Source organism: Eretmochelys imbricata, chromosome 2, assembly GCF_965152235.1.
Source record: "Eretmochelys imbricata isolate rEreImb1 chromosome 2, rEreImb1.hap1, whole genome shotgun sequence".
In the NCBI taxonomy this organism is placed as follows: Eukaryota; Metazoa; Chordata; order Testudines; family Cheloniidae; genus Eretmochelys; species Eretmochelys imbricata.
The window spans coordinates 154981873-155005405 of record NC_135573.1 but is presented as its reverse complement, the minus strand read 5'-3'; the positions used below and the strand labels follow the sequence as shown (position 1 = coordinate 155005405).

At 42.6% G+C, this 23533-nt stretch overlaps 1 protein-coding gene across 6 annotated transcripts in view; it reads right to left on the bottom strand.

The window, feature by feature from the left end:
- TEX10 (testis expressed 10) overlaps positions 1 to 23533 on the bottom strand; it is a 121400-nt gene that overhangs the window by 42437 nt on the left and 55430 nt on the right. For all 6 annotated transcript variants that reach the window (XM_077810863.1, XM_077810866.1, XM_077810861.1 and 3 more), the window contains 2 exons: positions 11090 to 11178; positions 1119 to 1252 (listed from right to left, as the gene is read on the bottom strand). In XM_077810863.1, coding sequence (XP_077666989.1) covers positions 1119 to 1252; positions 11090 to 11178 — 223 coding nt within the window. The remainder of the gene's footprint in view (positions 1 to 1118; positions 1253 to 11089; positions 11179 to 23533) is intronic.

Below are 23533 nucleotides of genomic sequence, written 5' to 3'. Positions count from 1 at the left end.
TGAGTTGTCTCGACTAGCATGAGAGATACAAAGGCCAGATTTTATATCGACAATAAACTATTATTTCTAGTCTAGTAAATTTTTTGTATGTGTAAATAATGTGCATACTTAAACAGACTTCTATATACATACACATGTACAGACAGATCTAGACTATCATTGTTCTACCTCAGTAAATATGGTCACCAGTAAGACTATGAATTACACTGTAGGTTTAATTATGCTGTAGGTCTGATTACAGCAAACAGAACAGTCTAAAATATGTCTTCTTTCTTTAAAAAAAGATTACTTGAAAGACTACATAAACAATATTAAATTCCTAATTACAGCAGTTGTCCAAGAAGCATTTCTCTTGTCATAGCACTCCAACCTCATTGTTCAGTGGGTGGATCAAAACTGCAGTGTCCATGTCACTAAGGTTTGTTAAATACTTTCAGTCTCTGTTTGCATTTCATCAAACAAATTCAGTTATATTTTTATCATACAAAGAAGTTATGTTATGTGGTAGCCATGTAATAAAAGACAGATAAATCACACCACACAGTTCACTAGTTTAAAATAAAATTTGGTGACCGCAGATCTTTCTAGAACCAGCAATAAAGCCAAGTTTCAAATTTGTATGGTCCTATAGACAGGCACTGAATTCACAGTGTCACAGGAAGGCTACTCATTTCAGTAAACTGAGTGAATAAGCATAAGAAATTATATCCAAGTACTCTCAATATCAGCTTAATATGACTCAACTTTAATAAGGGTGCTATTTAATTAACAGTGAAATGTGCTCCCAAAAAATCTTTCAAAATTAGCGTTCTACGATAATTTCTTCTCTTTTGACAGTCAACACTTACACAATCATTTGTGTTTAAGAATTTTCCACCAAAGCTGTACTCCCTCTTCTGAAAAGTAATATTTTACACACTTTATTACTGCATGCTTCCTTTTTAAGCAGCTTTACCAAAATACTGCCTGAGAGCTACAGAATGGTCTTGCCGTTTAACAGTAATAATATTCTGAGCTTTTTTTAACTCATGAAAGGACTTTAGACATCAAGGGATAAGGAAAAGGGACAGAGTTCTGAGTTTGTTGGCTGTCACTTAGAATTAGTGTTGATGTATTACCTCTGTCACAGCCCAGTGGTGTAAAAATTGGTCCAGATCAGTCAGGTAGAGATGGACAGATGAAAACTGTGTCTGGCTAATGTGAGGTTTTCCTCTAATGCTCTGAAGGCTAGTCAACTCCTCTTTAGAGAATCCTAGAGACAGTGGAAGAATGAAATCGTTAGGATCACAAAGCAAGTCAAGCGCTGTTCTACTTTATTAGCACTATTGAAAAAAACTCCTTTATTTGTGCCCACAGAACGTTTGTTGTTCCACATTTCTAATACGTCTCACTTGATATTTTGAAAGTAGTATATAAAAATATGAGTTCTGAGTTCAAAAAGGAAAATGTCCAAAAACAAAAAAGTAGTTCAAAAATGTAGGTTAAGGGGAAAAGCTAAGAAACATCCATTCAAAACTTTGAGTGTAATTCAGTTAAAAAAAAAGTCTGAGGGACACTTCTATTTTTCACAATGTACAGCTTTACAAAATATGAATAGTATACTGTTTTGTGCCTGGACAAAATTTCCAGTCATAGAAACTATAGTTCTCTGTATATCAGGTTTGGAGACTCCTAGCAGCCACTGGCTGCTAGTACAGCAAAACTAAATATCACAGATCCCTACTTTAAATTTTAGAGGCAATTTCTATATCTGTGTAAAACAAACTGCTTCAACTATTTATGCAGAGAAAGGAAAGAAAAGCCAGCAAATAAGTTTGTATGGAAACCAAAATATCAGTCCTGAAAAATGAAAAAAAAAAAACTGAGCAAGGATGAGTGCAACGGAGATTCCATTTGATGCTCATCATACTTTGTAACATGACCCATATATAAAATGTTTAAAATTGTAATATTTTAATCTGTGTCCTCCCCTCGCCTCAGACAAAACTGAACATTGGGCTTTCAGGCTATCAGCCCTTATGTCCATATACAGCTGCTTGTCCATCACCAGTACTCGTTATATTTGTGAATTTACATTAAAGCTCACCAGAGAAGGAATTCCATTTCACTCTCTGTTTCTACTGTGTGTTTTACCAATTGTAAAGTACCTAGTACATTTACAGGACTACATAAATTCCCAGACAAAAATCTACATTAAAATTGTATTAAAGTTGTGGGTACATACAAATAATTAATGATAAAAGCACTACATTGATGATGTAATTATTGCAAAAACAAGCAACACATACCTAGGTAATTCAGAGTTTAAAATTAGCCTTAAGAAAATTCCAATCTCATTGAAGTATGTAAACATACAACTGAGGCAACCAAACACTGCTCTGTAATGATGTCACACTATCACCTGAACAATTATGATTCAAGCATTATAGTTTCTGTGGTCCCAGAAGAGAAGAAACTGATTTTTAAAGATATTGATTCCATCTCCCCATATTTCCCGTCTCGTGGTGTCACTACAATTAAAACATTGCTATAATTGTTTTTACCCCTAAATTATTCAATATAAATACATTCAATATAAATTCCATCTTAATGTAGTTTATCTTTAAATTATTAAAAATTTCATACTATGTTAAATAAGAATCCTAAAGGCAATACTACCATGTAATATATCTAATGATTTGAAGATCTGTAGTATCAACCTCAAATCAATTTTATAAAATTTAACTAACTTTTAGGTTCAGATTCACTGGTATGTGCAGGCTGTACACTAGCCAGTTAAACTGGGCTTTAAAACTAGTTTGCTTCACCAGAGCAGCTGGAGTATATTTGTAAATCTGGTAATTAATTTGCATGTGACTTATCCCCATCCCCTCAGCACACACAAAAAATGGTTACTGGCCTTTCCATAACCTTACCTTCCACTGGAGGTGTGCTCACGCCCAAAGCACAGTTGCCTGAAATTTCTCCCTCTGTGGTACCTGTCAGGTCAGTCTCTGGTGCCATGTGCTCATAGCACCAGTATAAAGGGTCCGGCTGACCCTGCAGACCCTCAGTTCCTTCCTTCTGGCCAACTCCAAAAGAGGGGTAGGAGGGTGGGTTGTGGAATGGACATGTCCAACACATCTCAAAGAACAACAGTTATGGAAAGGTTAGTAACCATTGTTTCTTCAAGTGCTTGCACATGCCCATTGCACTGTAGTTGACTCCCAAGCAGTAGCATAGGATGGTGAGATCGGAGTTCTCGACCGAAACTGGCATCATCCCTAGCCAGTTCAGTAATGGCATAATGAGTAGAAAACGTATGCAATGATGACCAAGTCACTACTCTGAAAATGTCCTGAATAGGGACATGAGCCAGCAATGCTGATGCTGGTGCTCTCGTGAAGTGGGCAGTCAGGTTAGCTGGTGGTGGAAAACCTACCTGCTGCTCATAACACATGCAAATGCATGATGTAATCCATGACGAAAGTCTCTGAGCAGAGTCCTTTCGGCAATCACTATGAGTTGGATGGATCTACGGAACGGTTTGATCCTCTCGATGTAGAATGCTAGGGCACATCTAATGTCCAGAGTATGGAGACGTTGCTCCTCCCTGCTCATGTGTGTTTTTAGCTAGAAAATTGGCAGAAAGATTGCCTGATTACTGTAAAACCACCTTTGGGAGGAAAGCAGAGTGAGCGTGAAGCTGCACTTATCCGTAAAGAAGATCATGTATTTTGGGGGGGGGGGGGGGGGGGTCGTCCAACATAAAGGCACGGACCTACAAGACCTTCCTGGCTAAAGTAATAGCCACCAGAAAGGCCACCTTCCAGAAAAGGTATGACAAGGGGCACATTGCCAGTGGCTCAAACGGGGGTGGGAGGGCTGTCTGTTTTGATAAGACCAGCTTTAGGTCCCTGTACGGGGTTGCACTCACCTGTCAGGAGCACCCCCTGGCTAAATGCGTGTGCCTGCACTTTCTCACTACTTGTTTGTGTTGAGAGTTCGCTGATTCAGCCCGGCCAAATCAGAGTGTGTGTGTGTGTGTGTGTGTGTGTGTGTGACTGTGAGTGTGTGTGTGTGAGTGAGAGAGAGAGAGATAAAAGCAAAGCAAACCCCTTTCGAGGTACAAGTCCAACAGGGGCCTCTGACCCAGGGAGCTTTAGTAGTGCTTGCCTTAGTTTCTCAGAGTTTCCCTGCCAGGCCTTTCTGCCTGGAGAGATTTGGCGGTCTCTCACTCCAGTAGATCAGGATCTTCTCCCTCAGGCCTTTCTACAGGGAGAGCTATTCATTTTCCATGCTAGTTGCTCAAGATCTTCTCTCCCAGGCCTATCTACCTGGAGAGCTTTTATAATTTCTGCACCTTTTGGTCAGGGTTCCCTCCCAGGCCTCTCTTACCTGGAGAGATTTTCCAGTTCAGTGCCCTCTGTAACGTCTCTCTCAGTTTGTCCCTGCTCCGGAATAGAGCGATGCCCCAGGATTCCATCCCTGGAAGCAACGTCTTCGCCCTCTTCAGCTAGGCCACTAAAAGAGTTTAGTTCTCCCTTCTGGGGTGCCTCAATGTTTAGGCCACTTCTCCCAGTGACTAATGAGGGTTGGGGGGACCTGGGCCAGCCCACTACTCTGGGTCCCAGCCCAGGGACCCTGTAGATAGCAGCTGTCACTGTGTCCCTTTATCTAAATTGCACTAATGCTCTAATGGCCTGGGCCACTTCCCCGTGCCGTCTTCACCTTTACCTCAGGATCTTGTCCTGATGGAGTCCCTGCAACCAAGCTCAAGGCTCCCTCTTGTTCTCCATGGCTTCTGGCAACACTACCTCATCCAAGGTCCAGCAGCTCCCTCAGCCAGCCACACACCATCCATGCTCCTCCAGCTCCAGAAAGGAACTGAACTTGGTCTGGCCCTGCAGCTCTTCTTATACTGACCTGCTGGGCCCCGGTGGGCTACTTCCCACATAGCCACTATAGGCAGCTTTGAGGACCTCTCTACTGCCCTTTTCTGGGGTGTGGCAGGGTCAAAAGGCTTCCATGAGGGGGCCTCAGAGCCTAGTCCACCCATCACAGTCCCATGAAGGGACTGATTCCTGTATTTGTGAGTATAGTCTTCCTATGCCTTTGAGGAAATAAATGGCCACTTCATGAGAAAAAATGGATCAATTATTCACCAGGTAGGGTGGAATGCTGAAATTGCTACAAGATGAACCTTAAATTGATGAAATCGCTAAACCTTGCTATTTCAGGTGTAAAAAATACTCAAGAACGGACTGCAATGATGACTGTGGGAGTGAGACTCCTTGCTGGGATGCCCAAATGGAGAGGTATATAGCCCTGGTAAAGGGCTTCCTGCTACCTAATAGGACCCAGCAGACCTGTCTGAGCAAGCCAACTCTGCAATATTTATCCATGGAGCTTCCAGGCCATCAAGTGGATGGTGGTACTGAGGTTATAATGGAGCAGCTGACTGTGGTTCTGGGAGATCAGGTCTGGGAGGAGAGGGAGCATGAGAATGACCCATGCCCTGTCCTGCTTGATTTTCAGCACAACCTTGTGCACGAGCAGGATGGGGGGGAAGCGTAGAACAGGTGCACTGCCCACGAGAGCAAGAAGGCATCCATGAGCAAGCCTGGGGCTGTGGCCTCATAGGGAACAAAACTGGTGACACTTTCTGTTGTATCTGGCTGCAAACAGTGTCTATTTGGAGAGTCGCCCGCCGGTGGAAAACGTCCCTGACAATAGCCAGGCGAGGGGACCACTGTAGTGATGGGAGAAACGCCTGCTGAGGCAATCTGCCAGTTCATTTTGCACTCTCGGAAAGTGAGAAGCCTCAAGGTGGACTGACTGGGTTATGCAAAACTCTCACAAGTGAATTGCTTTCTGACACGGGGGGAAGAGCAAGCCCCTCCCTGCCTGCTGAGGTAGAACATGGCTGCAGCATTACCCGTGAACACTTGCATGCTCCTGCCCATAATGTGAGGCAGGAATGCCTGACAGGTCAGACAAACTGCCTTGTGCTCTCTGACATTGATGTGTAGCGAGAGCTCTTCTGGGGACCACAAGCTTTGGGTCCTGAGGGGCCCTGGGTGAGCTCCCAAGCCCAGCTCTGACATGTCTAAGATCACAGAAATCAAAGGTTGGGGCCAGGCGAAGGGAACGTCTGAGCAACCCACCAAAGGGTCCAGGCACCAATTGAGGGAGGCTAGGACTGGGGAAGGCACTGTGAGCACATAGTCTAGATGGTGGCGGTTCAGTGAGTAGACCAAGGCCAGTCAAGCCTGATGGAGCCTGAGGAATAGTCTTGCGTGCTGTACCACGTACATGAATGAGGCCCTGTGACCTAGAAGTCTCAGACAAAAACATAATGGGGTGGTCCTTGATGTGTGGTATTAGTGACATGATTGTGTGAAACGGCCTTCTGGGAGGAAGGCCTTGGCCTGGGTGGAGTCAAGCACAGCTCTGATAAACTCCATCCTCTGCACCGGAGTGAGAACAGACTTCTGCGGCCTTGGAAGATCAAAATGTGAAAATAGACATCTCTTAAATCAAGGTCAGAGTACCAGGGAGTGGATAATGGAAGCCAGGGAGACCATGCGGAACTTCAGTTCCGTGAGGTAGCCGTTGAGTCGGCGTAGGTCTAGAATAGGTCTGAGACCACCCATGCAGTCCTGTAGGGATTGCTGGACCTCAGGAGACCAGAGGTCCGGTTTCTTGGAGTCATTTGCTTTAGGAATTGCCCCTTGTAGGCCCTGTCTCTCCCTTTCACTGACCGCCAAGAACACCAAGGACCCCAGGGAGCAGCAGGGAGAGATAAGAGTATAGGAGGAACTCATAACCCTGGGCAGGCACAAAGTACTTCCTCTCTGCTTTTTTCGATGTGGGGGGAAGGGAGGCAGGGCTTTGCAACAGGGCTTTCACTGAGTCCATAATGGCCTCACTGAGAGGTAGAGCCACTTTCAACATGCCCACAGCAACCAGGATGTGAACCAGACTATGGGAGGATTCTTTCATTACCTCTGTGTGCAAGCCTGTTTGAGGCCAACCTCTTCAATAGCTCCTGGTGGGCCTTATAGTCCTCTTGAGGAGGCGACATGTCCACCCCAACACTGCCTCGTCCGGGGAGGCGGCCTGCACACGCAAGGGACCTCCTCCTCTCCTTCTGCACTGAAGGGATCCTGCAGATCCGGATCCTGAAGTTCAATACTGGGCTCAATGCCGGAGTTTAGGTCGGGTGCTGCCCAATGAGATGGAGGCACCCTTCTCTTGGAGGCCTCCAAGTCAGAGCTTCTAGAATGGGGCCCTGGCATTGGGGAAAACCCCAAAGGGTTCCAAAAGGGCGGACAGTAACCGGTAGGCCAAGGACATGGTGGGCATACCTGTGCTGGGGGTCCACGACGGGGCTTGGATGGCTGGAGGGAGAATAAGGGCGACTCCTTGGATGGGAGGAGTTTGACCCAACCTCCAAATCAGCTAACAAGTTTTCCTCTGGGAATCATGGTGGTGTGGTTCCTACTGGTGCCAGAAATCGGTGATGGGGCTGGGAGGCTTCCATCAGGGCCAGCCAGGACAGTTTCCCTCTAGATGGTAATAGCGGGGCCTGGAACCAGATGACAGCTAGGGACTACATGTTCCCTCCTGCCCACTGGCACCAATGCTGCCAATTCTTGTACTGCCAGTGGTACTGAAAGAGACAGCAGGTCTCTGGCCTCAGCAAATGCCTCCAGGCAAAACTCTGCTAACTGATGGAGAAGCACCAACTAAACTATATAACTGAGCAACTGTTTAAACTCTAACTATACACAATATGAAGAAACAAATAAAAATGAAGACCACTAAGAACAGCTTGCCATAGCATGAAGAGCAGTTCCAGCGAACGTCACTGGCGTTAAGAAGAAAATGAAGGGGTCCAAGGTCAGCCAGAGCCCTTTATGCCAGCGTTGTGAGCGTGCAGCACCAGAGCCAACCCAATGGGTACCACTGAGGGAAAAATTTCTGGCAACTGTACTCGGGGTGCGCACACACCTACAGTGGAATGGCCATGTCCAGGCACTCGACAAAGAATAACTCTTTCCCTCTCCCATGGTTTCCGGTGGTGCTGCTTTCTGGTGCCAGAGAGCTGAGAGGAACAGTGTGCTGGTTATCAGGAGCAGCTGGTTATCAGGAGGCGTCATAAATATAAAGGGAAGGGTAAACACCTTTAAATTCCACTTCTGCCACCATGTCAAGGTTCCTTCCCCACTCTGAACTCTAGGGTACAGATGTGGGGACCTGCATGAAAACCTCCTAAGCTTACTTTTACCAGCCTAGGTTAAAACTTCCCCAAGGTACAAACTATTTTACCTTTTGCCCTTGGACTTCCACTGCCACCACCAAACGTCTAACCGGGTTTATTTTTGAGAAAGCGTTGTTTGGAAACGTCTTTCCCCGCAAAATCCTCAACAAAACCTTGCACCCTCCTTCCTGGGGAAGGTTTGATAAAAATCCTCACCAATTTGCATAGGTGACCACAGACCCAAACTCTTGGATCTTAAGAACCATGAAAAAAGCATTCAGTTCTTACAAGAAGAATTTTAATAGAAGAAACAGTAAAAAGAATCAACTCTGTAAAATCAGGATGGTTAACACCTTACAGGGTAATTAGATTCAAAACATAGATAATCGCTCTAGGCAAAACCTTAAGTTACAAAAAGACAGAAAGACAGGAATATCCAGTCGATTCAGCACAGCTTATTTTCTTAGCCATTTAAAGAAATCAGAATCTAACACATATCTAGCTAGATTACTTACTAAGTTCTAAGACTCCATTCCTGTTCTGTCCCCGGCAAAAGCCTCACCCAGAGAGACCCTTTGTTTCTCCCTCCCTCCAGCTTTTGAAAGTATCTTGTCTCCTCACTGGTCATTTTGGTCAGGTGCCAGCGAAGTTATCCTAGCTTCTTAACCCTTTACAGGTGAAAGGGTTTTTCCTCTGGCCAGGAGGGATTTAAAGGTGTTTACCCTTCCCTTTATATTTATGACAGGAGGATTGGGTGGGTTTTTTTATTTTAACTATTTTTAAAAAAAATATGGGCAAACAAGTAAATGTATAGATATTTAATTGTGGAATTTGACTGTCAGAGTTAAAAGGAAACATATGTATATTCAATTTAGTTACCTATGAAAGTCTGGAGGTAAACTGGGCAGCAGGGGGCATGCAGTTAGTGAGAGGAGGCTGTGCAGAGAGTCTGGGGAGAACAGGAAGAAGAGGAGTCTGCAAAGGGACCATAATGGGCAAGTAGCTAAAAATGCAGGATTCAGGGTCAATGTGGAATGAGGCCAGGAATGTATATTTGGTCAGGAATTTGAGAAGAGGTTCATATGCAGGGGGCTCCTGTGTTGGTGAAATCAGGACTGTGCACTGGTCTTGGGGACTGGAATGGGGAGCCCTGTCCCTTTGTGCCAAGGGATCAGTGAGTGAAAGGCTACACACAACAGCACTACTGCCTCAGCTCCATTGTGCACTCAGGCAACATCACTGGGGCCATAAATTGCAGACATCTGTCCTCAGAGACTGATTACCTCCCCAATTCTCAGGCCCCTCTCTTTGGACAGCACCCATCTCTCCTCAATACAATCCTTCATCCCTCCCAAAGCCACACATATCTGTTTCCCTCTGCTCCTCCCCATAACCCCACTCTATCCCCAACCCCTCACTGTCCCCCCTCAGCTCCCAACACCAGGAAGCAGCACTGTGGGGAGCCTTGGGAAGGCATAGAGATGAGCAAGAATACGATCGGGGCAGGAATGCACAAATGGGAGGAGGAGAAATTTGAAGCTTGTTTTTCCATTAAGATTATTCAAGATTTAAAAAGCTTTGAAGAATGCCAAGTTTCTTAGAGAACACATTTAAAAATAAATTTTAACTCAAATTTTCAGAAAACTTTTTGTTCTGTAACTCAAATAAAGTAAATGCAGTAATTTTATCAAAGATATGTTGTATTCTTAATATAAAGCAAAGAAGTTGAAATGCTGCTTTAAGTGTAAAATGCAGTTCATCATTAACTCCAGAGTCATGACCAGAGATTCCATAAGATCACCACCAGGGGAAAAAAAAAAAAGGCGTTGAAGTGGGAGGTGCTGCTGTGCCTATTTTTATAAGAGCTGTTTCAATGCACACAACAAGGCACAAAGCCCATCCTAGGCTAACAGCTTTTCACATTTCTGCAATCCATGTGGCATAATGCTCAGCTCCAAAAGTGGAGAACAAAAGCAGCTGGGATCTGCAAAAGCAATTTCACAAAGGGAAAATTGCAATATCCAGTTTCACATGTGTAAAATATCAATTGTTGCATTAAGGATGCACAGTACACTAGTTTTCACACTAATAATTTCTCCCTCTGATTGAGGACTACGTACATGCTAAATATGAAATCTGAAATCCAAACTGCTTCTTTGCGACTCATGCACAAAACCTCACTCCCCATCTTGGTCTGCCAGATTTAACCATCCAGACACTCTGTAGAGCACATCTTTTATCCTCTTTGTTTGGGAAAATCTTGGGACTTGACTTTTATTTGCATCGGTGTTCAGTGGTTAGTAATAATTCTGTTTGTCTAAAGAGCACTGGAAGCCCACTCTATTGTGCTCATTAATTCTATTATCAATCAAAATAAATAAAGCAGTTACGCAATTCACTTAAAGCAGGAATAATTTCTTTTTCTTACTCAAATAATTCAAACATTGCTGAATAGACTTCCTTTAAGTTTTCAAAAAGAAAACATAGGACCGTAGGGTGAGAAGGGACCGTGTCATCTAGTCTAACCCCCTGCCAAGATGCAGTACATATGTATGTACTGAAACAAAATATGAAAAATATTCAGTCCACATGGCAATTGAGGGTGAAAGAGTAAGCCACTAAAAATAGAAAATAAGAATGAAAGTGCTTTCTCACCCATAACCAAAGCATATCACAATGCTAGAATTTCTGATCTTTTTCCATTGTGTACAAGTATTTAACCCATATTTAATATTCATCATTAATCTACTTTATACAGTAATTAGACTAAATGAGATTCAATATCACTTTATCACAATCAATTTCATGTTCTTAATTTCAATTTATAAAATTCAAAGGGATTGCCTGTAAGTGTCGAAAACAAGAAGCTGAAGTAGTCCACATCGTTCACTGAACTGTCCTGCACTTGGCATTTCCATCCAGCAAAGGAAGATCTATTTAAAAACAAAAACAACGGGAGGGCTATTATAAAACACTATAATTAAAAATACACTTTTGGAAATCACACATTAATATAATCAATTTAAAAATCAAATCAGTATGTGTTATTTTTAGCACACCCATCCCTCAACTGTTAAAGTAAAACTTATACCAGCTTCACACAATTTTATTTGCCTATTGGGTGTTTTGTTTGTTGTTTTTAAATGGATAATAGAAAACGTTCCTCCTCCATGACTGTCAACAAAGGTGGCCTGTAGATTGTGTTCCTGACGTGGTAAATTTTCATAACTACTGATACAACACTTATGGGAAAAAATAGCAGCCACCAGACACAATAATTTGGACCAATTATATTTTACCTGGAACCTTATTTTACATTTGATGTTATAGATTTAAAATAAAACAAATTTTTTTAAATTAAAAAGTCACTATTTTGGAAGGCCAAGTTATATTTTTCATTATATTCAGTAACTTTAAAATATCTCTTTTTATGCAACAATGGAGTCCATTAAATAGTAGTGTCAGCATATATTTAGAATGGATAAGGATCTTAAACACAGGAATTATAATAAAAAAAACATACAGAGAAAAGAGACCCAATGTAAAACTCGTTTTGAAGTTTCTCATGGTGTTATATTTTTAAATAGGTAAGACATAATGCAGAGCTAATAGCACCACCTATTAAGGTTGCCCAAGACTTCCTGTTATAAGACTCTGTTTTCAGTTGCTTATAACTTTGTCAAACTAATTATTTGGGTTGAAATTTCCCATGCTGAGTGTCTGCCTTAGCCAAAATGGTTCAGCCATCTACAAGAATGAGGTTCGGGGGAATACATGTTGTTTTGCCCATGTTAACTTCTGGTGACCTGTTCTTTGAGAAGCTCTAGCACCCCCCAAGACTTGGGGCAGAAACCTGAAACTTGGCAAGGGGTGGCCTATTTGTCAGGGATGTGACTTTTCCTGCCACCATGAAAATCCACCCAAATTTGGCCAAGTTATAAGCCTTTGAGAAAATTGCAGTTCACACACGCTCAGTAAAGAGATGCTAGAATCTTCGTAGCTTAATTCCCCAAACATTCTGCCTGCCCAAAGCATACTCCATCCCAGGGCTTCAGGGTTTCTGTGCAATTACAGCATTGGACAGTTCTAACCCATGCTGGGCCCTGATCCAGGTACCAGAACGGTGAACAGGGAGCCAGTCTCTCTTTTCGTTTCAATGCACCCTTTGCTGATTCCCAAGTAGCTTGGAGAGGGAAGTTGCCTGAATTGCATGCAGAGGAGACAAGAGCTGTATATGGGGAGCATAGACAGGGACAAGGAGCCTGCGAGATAAAGGGACCTCAGAGCCAGCCCTGGACAGGCAAAGAGACTGGAACTGGGAGTCGGGGGAAGCAGAGAAAATTGAGACTAGATGGGCAAGGAGAGAGGGTGTCAGGGAGGGAAAGATTTATTGGATAAACACCAATTTCCTTCCTTTTTTCCCCCTGGGGGTGTTTTATTGGTAGTCAAAAATAGAGAAGACCAAAACCAAACATCAGAAGCCCTTCCTGCAGTGGAAGCCCATATGTCTCCTGGTGAAGACAATGGCAGACTTCAGGGAGAACAGCTCTTTATTCAAGGACAGGGAGGACTCTTTTCCATGACGGTGAGGAGTAGACCTCTAGAGGTTGTGCCGATGGGTAAGGTGCCCTGGTTCTTCCTACTCTCAACCACCAAGGCCAGGATCAATGCTGAGAGGTGTGACAACAGAGCCAGAGCTGCGCTGGTTGAGTCCAGAGTTGCAGGCTGCTCCTTCTCTCCAGTCCATGATGCTGTGCAGGGCTTGAAGGATTTCCCTCCAGAGGCCTTGCCGTATCAGTCCTTACGAGAAGGCACTGAACTCCTGCCTTGGTCTCAGAGAGCCCATTTCAGAGCCTGACTTCAACAATGGAAGTGATGGTGATGCTGACTTTGACATCAATGTGGAGGTCAGGTCAGGCGCTGGGGTGTTGACGCCAGATCTTTAGTCATTGCTAACTTCTCTGCATCAGCCTTAGGTATCACCTGCCTGCTTGACAGGACACAGAACAATTTTGGCTTGTCCACTAGTACAATTCGCGTGCATGTGTGACTTGTTCATACTTATGGAGAAGGACAAGCATACCAAACATCTGTCTGGAATGTGCAATTCCCTCAGGCAGAACAGACGTCTACTGTGACCATCCTTCAGGGGGATTAGTCCATCACAGGACAGACAGGGCTTGAAGCCCACAGGTTTTAAGTCCACTGTTTTGAAGAGCCCTACAGAGGGAGCATAAAATCACAAAGGTCAAAAATAAGAGATCACAAGTAGTTCTGTAGATTTTGCAGAATTTAGCCTGAGCTAGGAACTAGCAGGTCAGACACTGTGACGGTGTCGGGACTCACCACCGCAGTGCCTCCTGCTGTACACTCTGGGAATTAGCTCAGTTCTGAGCACCGTCTGTCGGTGGTGTCCCATCCGTCTCTTGTCCTGCTGGCATCTGGACTCGCGTTGCTCCTTGCTCCGTGGCGTCCTCTTCAGGACACTGCCTCCAGCAGTGCCCCCAAGTCCACACTCACCCCCTTCGGGGGGGGGAGGGGTGGGTAGGGTGGTTAACAGCAGTCTTTTCTCTTCACCCCAGCCGCAGTGGCCAACCACATCCCCAAAGTCTAACTTCTATTAGGGGTCGGGTGCAGTCCGCTATGGCCACTCCTAATGGCTGGGTGTAGTACAAGGGGGAAGCGGGGAACCCAGGCCCGCCCTCTATTCTGGGTCCCGGCCCAGGGACCCTCTGGCAGCAGCCTCCCTGCCCTCCTTCGCTCCCCTTGTTCGCCTCTCCTCCCTTGGCCACTTCCCCTTTGGCCAGCTTGCACTTGTGGGCCCTTCTATCAGCGCCTGCAGCCTGGCGGGTATTGGGCTGGAGCTCTCCTCAGCTCCCCCAAGCCTGCCCAGCACTGCGCTGTCCTGGGTGCTGGTCTCCTTCACTCAGGTGACAGACCTTCTCCCTTGCAGGTCTGAGAGACGCTGCCTGCTCCCTTCCTGGGCAGCCTTTATATAGGGCCTTGCCTAGCCCTGATTGGCTGGCTGTAATACTGGCCCTGATTGGCTCTCTAACACGCCCTCCCTGATTGGCTGCCGCCTTGTGCAGCCGCTCTAGCCTGTTATAGCCCAACCTGGCATGGGGGTGGGATACCGCCCCACCACAGACACATACCAGTTTCATCTTACTGCCACTATGAGACAAACCTTTCTGTCCCTGCAATCCCCTCCCTCATTCACTATACAGCTTCCAACTTCTGCAACAAATGAGGAAGGGGTCCCATCAAAAACAGTTTCTTTTCTTTCACAATACAATCCTTAGTCATCATAAGATCAGGTCCATCCAGCGCAGTGAACGAGGGAGGAATCTGTTGTAATCATTGGGTTTACAACTTTACCTCATTTATGAGTTCGACTGTAAAAAGTGAGGGAAAATTTATAAAATGCCACAAAAACCTATAACAAATGCTGATGGGAAGAGGTTCAAAAGCAAGAGAGAAAGACTGAATTAGTCCAAACAAAAAGGTCTAGTGATAGAACAAGGACTGTGTTAAGATCTTGTCTAGTAAACAAGAATACTGTAAAACCAAAATGAGTGAACCAAATTCGGGGTGTCAAATAAGGCCTCACTGATGGACAAAATAATAAGAGGATGGACTATTCCATGCATCACTTCCCTTTGGGGTCCTTAAACAAAGAGATCTTGGGGAGAAAAACTGGCTATTGGAGTGAGCTTCATTACCGTGGCTTCCACACCCTGGAACCCCAGGCCTTCTTCATCCTGATCCTGAGAGACTTCCCAGCTAGACCAGGCCTGAAAGAGGGCCCCACATAACATTGTAACTTCTACCATCAGTGGCTGAATCCCAACCACCACCTGGGATCTGAGACTCTCTCTCGTCAACCCTACCCTCTCATGTCCTTTTTCTTCCCTATCACTGTTTCTTATCTCTCTCCTTTATTCAATCGGTCTAATAAGAATCTGACTTAGCCAACCAAGATTGTATATTCTGCAACATTGTTGTGAGCCTGTGACCAGAAAGAAGCAGCTCAAAGCAATACCCTTAATAGTCCAATGCTGGTACAAGTTGCCAGGTCTCAAAGCAGCAGATAAGACAGCATGCTGTGCGAGTGTTTTTCCAACAATGAGGTGGCAAGGGAGACTCAACACCAGAGACAGAAGCTGCATTTTCTCTGTTTGCTATTCTTTTCTCTCCCCTTTTGTTTTGCCTTCTTAGGAAATGGGATTGGATTTAAACACCACCACCAATAACAACAGCTCCAGCCCATCTTTTCCCCCAAAAGGACAGTAATTACCATCTTTAATACCATCTACAAGACTGGCCTGCTTCTTTCTAAAGTCTCTCTTCAGCAAAAGGGAAAAAGGAATGATGTTAATATGAAAGCTTTACTTAATATTTTACATTTCAAATGCTTTAACTGTTTCTTCCTTCTTTTCCTGCAGCCTTAATAAAAGGTTAAAGAGATTTTAAATGGTGTGGTTGCCATGGCACTAAGCAGGCTGAAGTCTGTACAACAAACCCTAAATCTTGTTTAAAACTGTTTAATGTTGGACAGTGACAGGATTATGTTAACACTTTTGACTCTTTGGGCCTCTTTACTCCATCTCAATGAACACAAGTCTCATGGAAAAAATAATATGTGATTATATAATTAAAGACTGTATCATAATACATATGCACAAGAGAGCCACACTAAAGTTGCACAAGCAACCTTTGTTCTGACATTTCCTAACTTTTGATTATTCAAGTTGTAAAGTCAAGCAATGTTATTTTAACAGGTTTTTGTATGTAACTATCAAATGCACAGAACATGGTCTAAGAGCCAGGAGATTTAGGTTCTATGTCTGGCTCTCCATTTACTGTGAGACTTCAAGTCATTCATTTACGCTCTCTGTGCCTCAGTTCACTCATCTGTACAACAGATGACTTATCTGAGGATGGGTCTAGGCTGTTCTCAGTGGTGGCAGATGACAGAACAAGAAGCAATGGTCTCAAGTTGCAGTGAGAGAGGTCTAGGTTGGAAATTAGAAAAACTATTTCACTAGGAGAGTGGTGAAGCACTGGAACGCTTTATCTTGGGAGGTGGTGGAATCTCCATCCTTAGAGGTTTTTAAGGCCCAGCTTGACAAAGCCCTGACTGGGATGATTTAGTTGATGTTGGTCCTGCTTTGAGCACAGGGTTGGACTAGATAACCTCCTGAGATCTCTTCCAACCCTAATCTTCTATGATTCTATTTGCCAGAAGTATGTGAAGTTTAATTAATTGTATGGGAATGCTTTGAGAGCTTCAGATGAAAGGTTCTATAGAAGCCCAAAGTATTAGTATAGCCAAATATTGTGATGCTAATATATGCTGTGTGAAGCTAATCTATAAATTAAATACAAGACTAATATGGTCACCCTTTCCATAGGATTTAAGTATCTAGTTAAAACTATTACTTTTTGAGATTCATGGAGGTGATTAGGAAATGGGATCAAAATGTTCAATATAAAGAGAAACCTCAATTTCAATGAATAAATGTAGATGCATTACAAACAGGGGAAAATAGCAAACTATCTTGCACACAAATTGTAGTGAAATATATTCATACTTACACATATAGTTTTCAGTTATTTGTGAATTTCTAAAAATATATTTAAATACTGCTCATAATTTAAAAGTTAGAAATATTTAACTCTTAAAACATGCCTTTTGTACTCTCCAATACATGGGGGAGGAGATATAGTTAAATGTAAGTTTTAGTTTCCATTTTTTGAATAAATTCGTTTTATCAAAGATAGGAATCTAACTGTTACAGAACTGTTGATGAGCGGGACCTCTTCAATCATCTAGCCCAAACCCTAAATTAACTATGATAAACGGTACACTATAATTTCCATAATTTTATCTAATCTCAATGAGAATCTCTCTATTGAGCATGTTGTAACTGCATCATTAGGCAACCAGTTCAACAGACCGATTGTTATTAAAAATCAAAGTTGAATCTTATTAACTTAAGCTCACTGCTTCTTTTGCTATTCATGTCACAGATTTTCCAGGTAGCAGCAGTTGTCAAAAGTCTCTTTTCTCACTTGTATTTGGCAAGAAAGTTGTGACCTTTTCTTTCAGATGCAGCCCTTGCTACTTTTATCCATGCCTTTATAATCTCCACTTTGCATTACTGGAATATACGCTATAGGACTGTATCTCAAAACCACTAGGAAACTGCAGTTAGTGCGGAATGTGGCTATATCCCAAAAGGAGTCCATTATATTCATGCTCTGATCTACGCTCGCTATCAAATGATTTCTGAGTGAAGTTTAAGGTGTTGATTTTAAAGCCCTACCTGGGTCTTAGCTATTTCTGAAACAACTCTTTCCATGTGATACCGTGGCAGCTGCCACATACAAGGTGCTTAGATAACAAATCCCTAGCTTAAATGGGAGGAGGTTGGTGTTCTCAACTCTGCAGTACACTCTCTTACCCTCTTCCAGGCAGCCAGAGCTCAGATTTACTGACAGGAAATGTAGCAATTCAAAAATATTCATTTGCACTTTGAAATCCCTTACCTCTCCCACCATCATCTTTACTTGTGGTGACAAACTTTTACTCTCCAAAAACTGACTCTAACAAATACGAAAACTACCTCACTTCTTTCAAAATAACCCACAAATTAATGAGAGAAGACAGCAGAAACAGCACTGTTCAAGACATGCATGAAAGAGGCGCTGAGGCAGACACACAGCAGCTGCTGAGGCACACACATGCTACATATAGAACTCTTGGACATATTCTTCACAAATATGGTCAAGTCTTTCAATAAGCCCTGTAGCTGAGGCACTATAGGCTACCTTTCAAACATATGCATCTGAAAGGCACATACAAAACGTGCAAATGGACACACATGGTAACTGCTCACAATTACATTTTCAGTGGAACAGGTACACAGGTGAAGTTTATGCATTAAAGGAAAGAACTAAGATAAATGGTTTTAGGACATAGGGTGTAGGCCATTTGTGCTTGCATATAATTTAACATAATTAGGGATGCAAATTCTGCTACTAGTTTAGTCAAGGGTAGTTAGGGCTCGTCCACAGAAGAAAGTTGCACTGGATTATCTAAGTCAGCCAGCACCTATCAGACAAGGGAGATAGTGCTCAGAAGCCTGCAACTTTGTCATGAGACACCTCCACCTTCCCTTTAGTCTTCCAAATTTGCACTCCACCATCATTCTGCAACTACACAGTGTTTAACTAAACAGCTTCTTTCTCCTATTGAAGTATACTGTAAAAAGTTTCATAAACCAGGAAAGCAGAAAATAAGCTGGGTTTCCCAAAATGACAGGAGGAATCACACCATCATTAGTGTGCTTAGTCATCTTGGGAGCAAAATAATTTTTTCCTGTTGCATAAAACAGACGTGAATTTCTAAATAACCTGGCATCATGGAGCTTTCCAGACTACCCCCATAATAATATTGATTAATTTTTCCACAGCGGTCAACCTGGCCTTGCAGCTTGATGAAGAAACACCCTTTCTGCTGATGAATTCTGAAGCTAGTTTAGGAGGCAAAGAATAGCTATCTGGGTCCCAACAGTGACCCCACTACAATTTGGAAACCCCAACCATGCAAATCGATCAATAATCTCCCATGTATTGCCAAGCTTTCCGAGTCTGACCCAGGCCTGCAGCACACTCCGCCATGACAACAGCCCTGACAAAAACAACAAGTAGTCTGGTGGCACCTTAAAGACTAACAAACTTATTTGGGCATAAGCTTTCGTGGGTAAAACACCACTTGTTTTACACAAGAAAGCTTATGCCCAAATAAAACTGTTAGTCTTTAAGGTGCCACCAAGACTCCTTGTTGTTTTTGTGGATATAGACTAACACGGCTACCCCCGATACTTGACAGCCCTGACAGTTTCTCTACTAATACATCAAATTGGTTACCTACTAACTAGCAACAATGGGGACTGGCAAGCTTCCAGATGGTGATGACACATGCTCTCCACCATCTGAGGGGAATTCTCACGTGGGTGTTCCACCGCTTTGGGGTGAGCTCTGGTCAGATCTCTAGGAAAGTAACCTGAAATTCTGCAGCCACTACAGGTTATCCCAGTTGTACATGACTATCCTGTTCCACCAGTTGAATCCAGTTGGCTGAGCCCACAAACAGTGCTCCACCGAGAGAAACACTCCAGGAAAATGTCATGCGGAAGTATCTACTTGATTTCATCCTCCTCTAGCAGTATTTCTACATCATCGTGGATGACCCTCAAGTCAACCAGCACCATCTGGCTATGTTGACTGCCACTACCTATGGAGCAGCCTGACAAGGAAATGACTATCAAGATTGCAGCATTCTGGCAAAAGTTTGCAAAAAGTTGCAAAAAAAAAAAAAAAAAAATCTGGTGAATTATAAGACAACTGGAGAAGAATCATGTGGGTTTTTCTTTAGTTTGATCCCAAATTCCAGAATTGCAGTGGGTTCCAATAGGTATCACATAATGCAAAGACCTAAGTGGTAGGACACTGCACCATGGGATACCTGCCCCAGAATATTGTGCAGTTATTTTTTAAAAGCAGAGATCTCTGTGGATGCAATATTACATGAAAGTAGCTTAATCCAGCATGAACAAAACCATATGGATGGACTTTTTCAGGATAGTTATACCTGTATAGATAAAACAGAGACACTGAAAACTTTCCCATGCTGACAAGCTCTTAAACTGGTTTTGTCAATGCCTGTGTGGACATTTATTTTGGCTTAAGAGTGGTTTATTTCAGTTTATCTTAGACCAATTCCTAACTGACTTAGGCCAAACCAAAACAGGACTGCTTTAAACTTCAGTAAGAGTATCCCCGTTTGCATCAGTTTAACCAAACTGGTTTAAAATCATACAGTTAGTGGCTTTAGGACTGCACATTAGATAAACACTGCTCACATCTTTCCCGCCAGATTGGAGGGATGGGGGAGAGGAGAGGAAAGGAGTAAAGGGAGGTCATGGAGGTGGCATTAGAAAATGCTGGAACTCTAAACAGGATGCCATCCTTGAACACTGCTCTTGTCTTGCCCTTGTCCTCATATGTAGGTATTCAACTAGTATGGGTCTGGTAAGTTTTTCAAGACCTGATCATAAATATTGAGGGAAAGATGGTGTTTCCGCCCCCATAGGCTGTAATATACAGGTAAAGGGCTAGAATTTTTTTATTTTTAATCAACTCTTTTGGAGGATCAGGTATTTTGGAAGTGTAGGTATGGCAAACTGCAACTAATATCTAGAGGAATTAAAGGGGATTTGGAGAAAAAAATATCCCTACTTTAAATGAAACAACAGTTTGGCCTCAGCATTGTTAAAAGTAAGCTTTCACCTGCTACTAATTTTCTTTGTGGTTGCAAAGGCTGTTTGAACACAAAAAGAAACTGCTTATATACATGAACTCCTCACTTAACAGTGTAGTTATGTTCCTGAAAAATGCAACTTTAAGTGAAACGATATTGAACAAATCCAATTTTCCCATAAGATTTAATGTAAATGCGGGGGGTTAGGTTCCAAGGAAATTTGTTTAGGGAAGACAAAAGGCATTATATACTGTACTGTGGGTGGGAAGTGCCCTGGCTTACGCCACACAGACACAGCCCGCTGCAGGCAAGGACGCTAGGAAGCGCCTTCGCAGCAGCAGTGGCAGCTTACTTGGAGAAGAACAGGCACCAACTTTGCTGGGGGATGCTCCAGGCCCGCCTCTTCCCGTCCCTGCTCCATTGCAGACCCACGTCTTCCCACCACCACTCCACCTCCTCTCCGGAGCACGCCGCATCCCCGCTCCTTCCCCTCCCCCAGAAAGTCCTAAGCGCCGCCAAACAGCTGACCCATGTGAAGTAGAAAAAGTATTATCCCCATTTTAAAAATGAGGAAATGGAGGCAGAGAGGTTACAATGGAAAATACTTTCCAAATCTAATTACAGCTGTTTCTACTGTTGGCTTTAAAGCCTTACTCTATTATCAGAGGTTCAGCTAATATATTTCTCCCATCCCTGGAGAGAATTTCTCCCCACCTATATATATATCCATTTGCTGGAGTTGCCAGTACAGTTCCATAGTTAAGGTTCAGTTGAGATTTGAACTTAAAGCAGGGATTCAACCACTTTGTTATGTGCGAAGAATATAGCATACTCTCCCCAAAATTACAGCATTTGCTCTTCTAAATTAATGTTCTGAGAATTTACAAGTAAACCCATTCATTTGGGAGTTAAAGAATCTATTTAAAATTAATTGTAAGAAATTAAGCACAACGTAAATTTTGTGTGTCAAATGATCTCAGCCCAGGCATTATCAATTCACACAAAAACTAGCAGAGAGCTGGATCTTGTAGATTTGGTGCAATCAGTAGATTCAGAAAAAAAAATTTTTTTAGGAACAATGGGAATTTTATCTATTATATTTCTTAAATAAAAGTTTTTCTATCAAAGGTGAAATAATGTTCTCCTTCAGAGAAACTCAAACACGCTCTACCATCTTTCATTGTTCTGAGTGGGACGGAGGCCAGGCTGCCCTTAGTAAAGCGGTCCATCCATTTGTTCCACATGCTGCTCCTTTCGAACACCTAACAGCACTGGGGAACTACTATTTTCCAGAAAGGCAGGTTGACTCTATGAGGGGGGAAAAAAGTTGAAACTTTCTAATGTCTTTAAAAATCAGTTCCAATTAACAGTAGATCACAAACACTAATGTACATTAATTATAATTTTGTGTGTACTCTGTCACTCTGGTGCTGAGGTAAGGTTGTTTGGGTGCCTTAACTGTGGATTTGCATACCATAACCTATTTGATTTTTAAAAGTTTAATATCTATACCTCTTAAATTCCTGGGTTTATAATGCTTATTTTGGGGATAATTACAACGTCCCTGTAATATTTTTACCCTAAATTAGTAGTCTGTTTAGAAAAGTATCCTGTTTCTGACAGCATAATACCCTAAATTTTTACCCAGAATATTTACTTTCAATATTAACGCCAATTTAATATAGGCTTTGTCTGAGAATATACACCCGTGTGTTTCTGGGAATATATACACAAATATACTCACATATACAGGTAACGTGGTTTTCAGTGTAGGGATAACTAAAAGGAAAGACCCTTTTAAGACAGGAAAAACAATTATCAAATATAACGACGAGTCAACGGTGCTGCTGAATAGGATCTATTTGAAGTATCTGACAGACAGGCAGGTGGTTTGGACTAAGAAACTTGTACATGAAAAAGTATTCTCCACAAAACAGAATTTGAATAGAAGTAAAACAGTGCCATCTAGAGGCAATCCAACAGCTACAGCATATTGAAGAATCTGGAGGATTGATTTATATAAACTTGTATAGGCAAAACACATGTATTCCAGAATTCTGTGGCTACAGAATATGCAGCAGAACCAAGTTCTTGTTACCAAACTGTGCAGCCGTCTGTTTTAAAGTTTTGGAATTTTTAAACTTACATTTTTAGCCCTTTTGATTGTGAAAGAAAACTTTCCAAATACAAGGAGTACTTGTGGCATCTTAGAGACTAACCAATTTATCTGAGCATAAGCTTTCGTGAGCTACAGCTCACTTCATCGGATGCATACTGTGGAAAGTACAGAAGATCTTTTTATACACACAAACCATGAAAAAATGGGTGTTTACCACTACAAAAGGTTTTCTTTTCCCCCTACACCCCACTCTCCTGCTGGTAATAGCTTATCTAAAGTGATCACTCTCCTTACAATGTGTATGATAATCAAGTTGGGCCATTTCCAGCACAAATCCAGGGTTTAACAAAAACGTCGGGGGGTGGGGTGGGGGGGGAGGGGTAGGAAAAAACAACGGAAAATAGGTTACCTTGCATAATGACTTAGCCACTCCCAGTCTCTATTCAAACCTAAGTTAATTGTATCCAATTTGCAAATGAATTCCAATTCAACACTCTCTCGCTGGAGTCTGGTTTTGAAGTTTTTCTGTTGTAATATCGCAACTTTCATGTCTGTAATCGCGTGACCAGAGAGACTGAAGTGTTCTACGACTGGTTTATGAATGTTATAATTCTTGACATCTGATTTTCCAAATACAAAGGCCCACCATACATATATATTAGGAAACTGACTGATGAAAACAGAGGTCAGCAATGGGCCTTTCAGAACAGATACTGAAAAAGGTTTAATTGGTAACATACATAGGGACAAGAACATTTTAATTTTCGCTCAGTCACATTTTCTGTTGCAAAGTTGAAAATGGCTTGTTTCAATCGACACCAGCAGTTGCGTGATTTTCAAA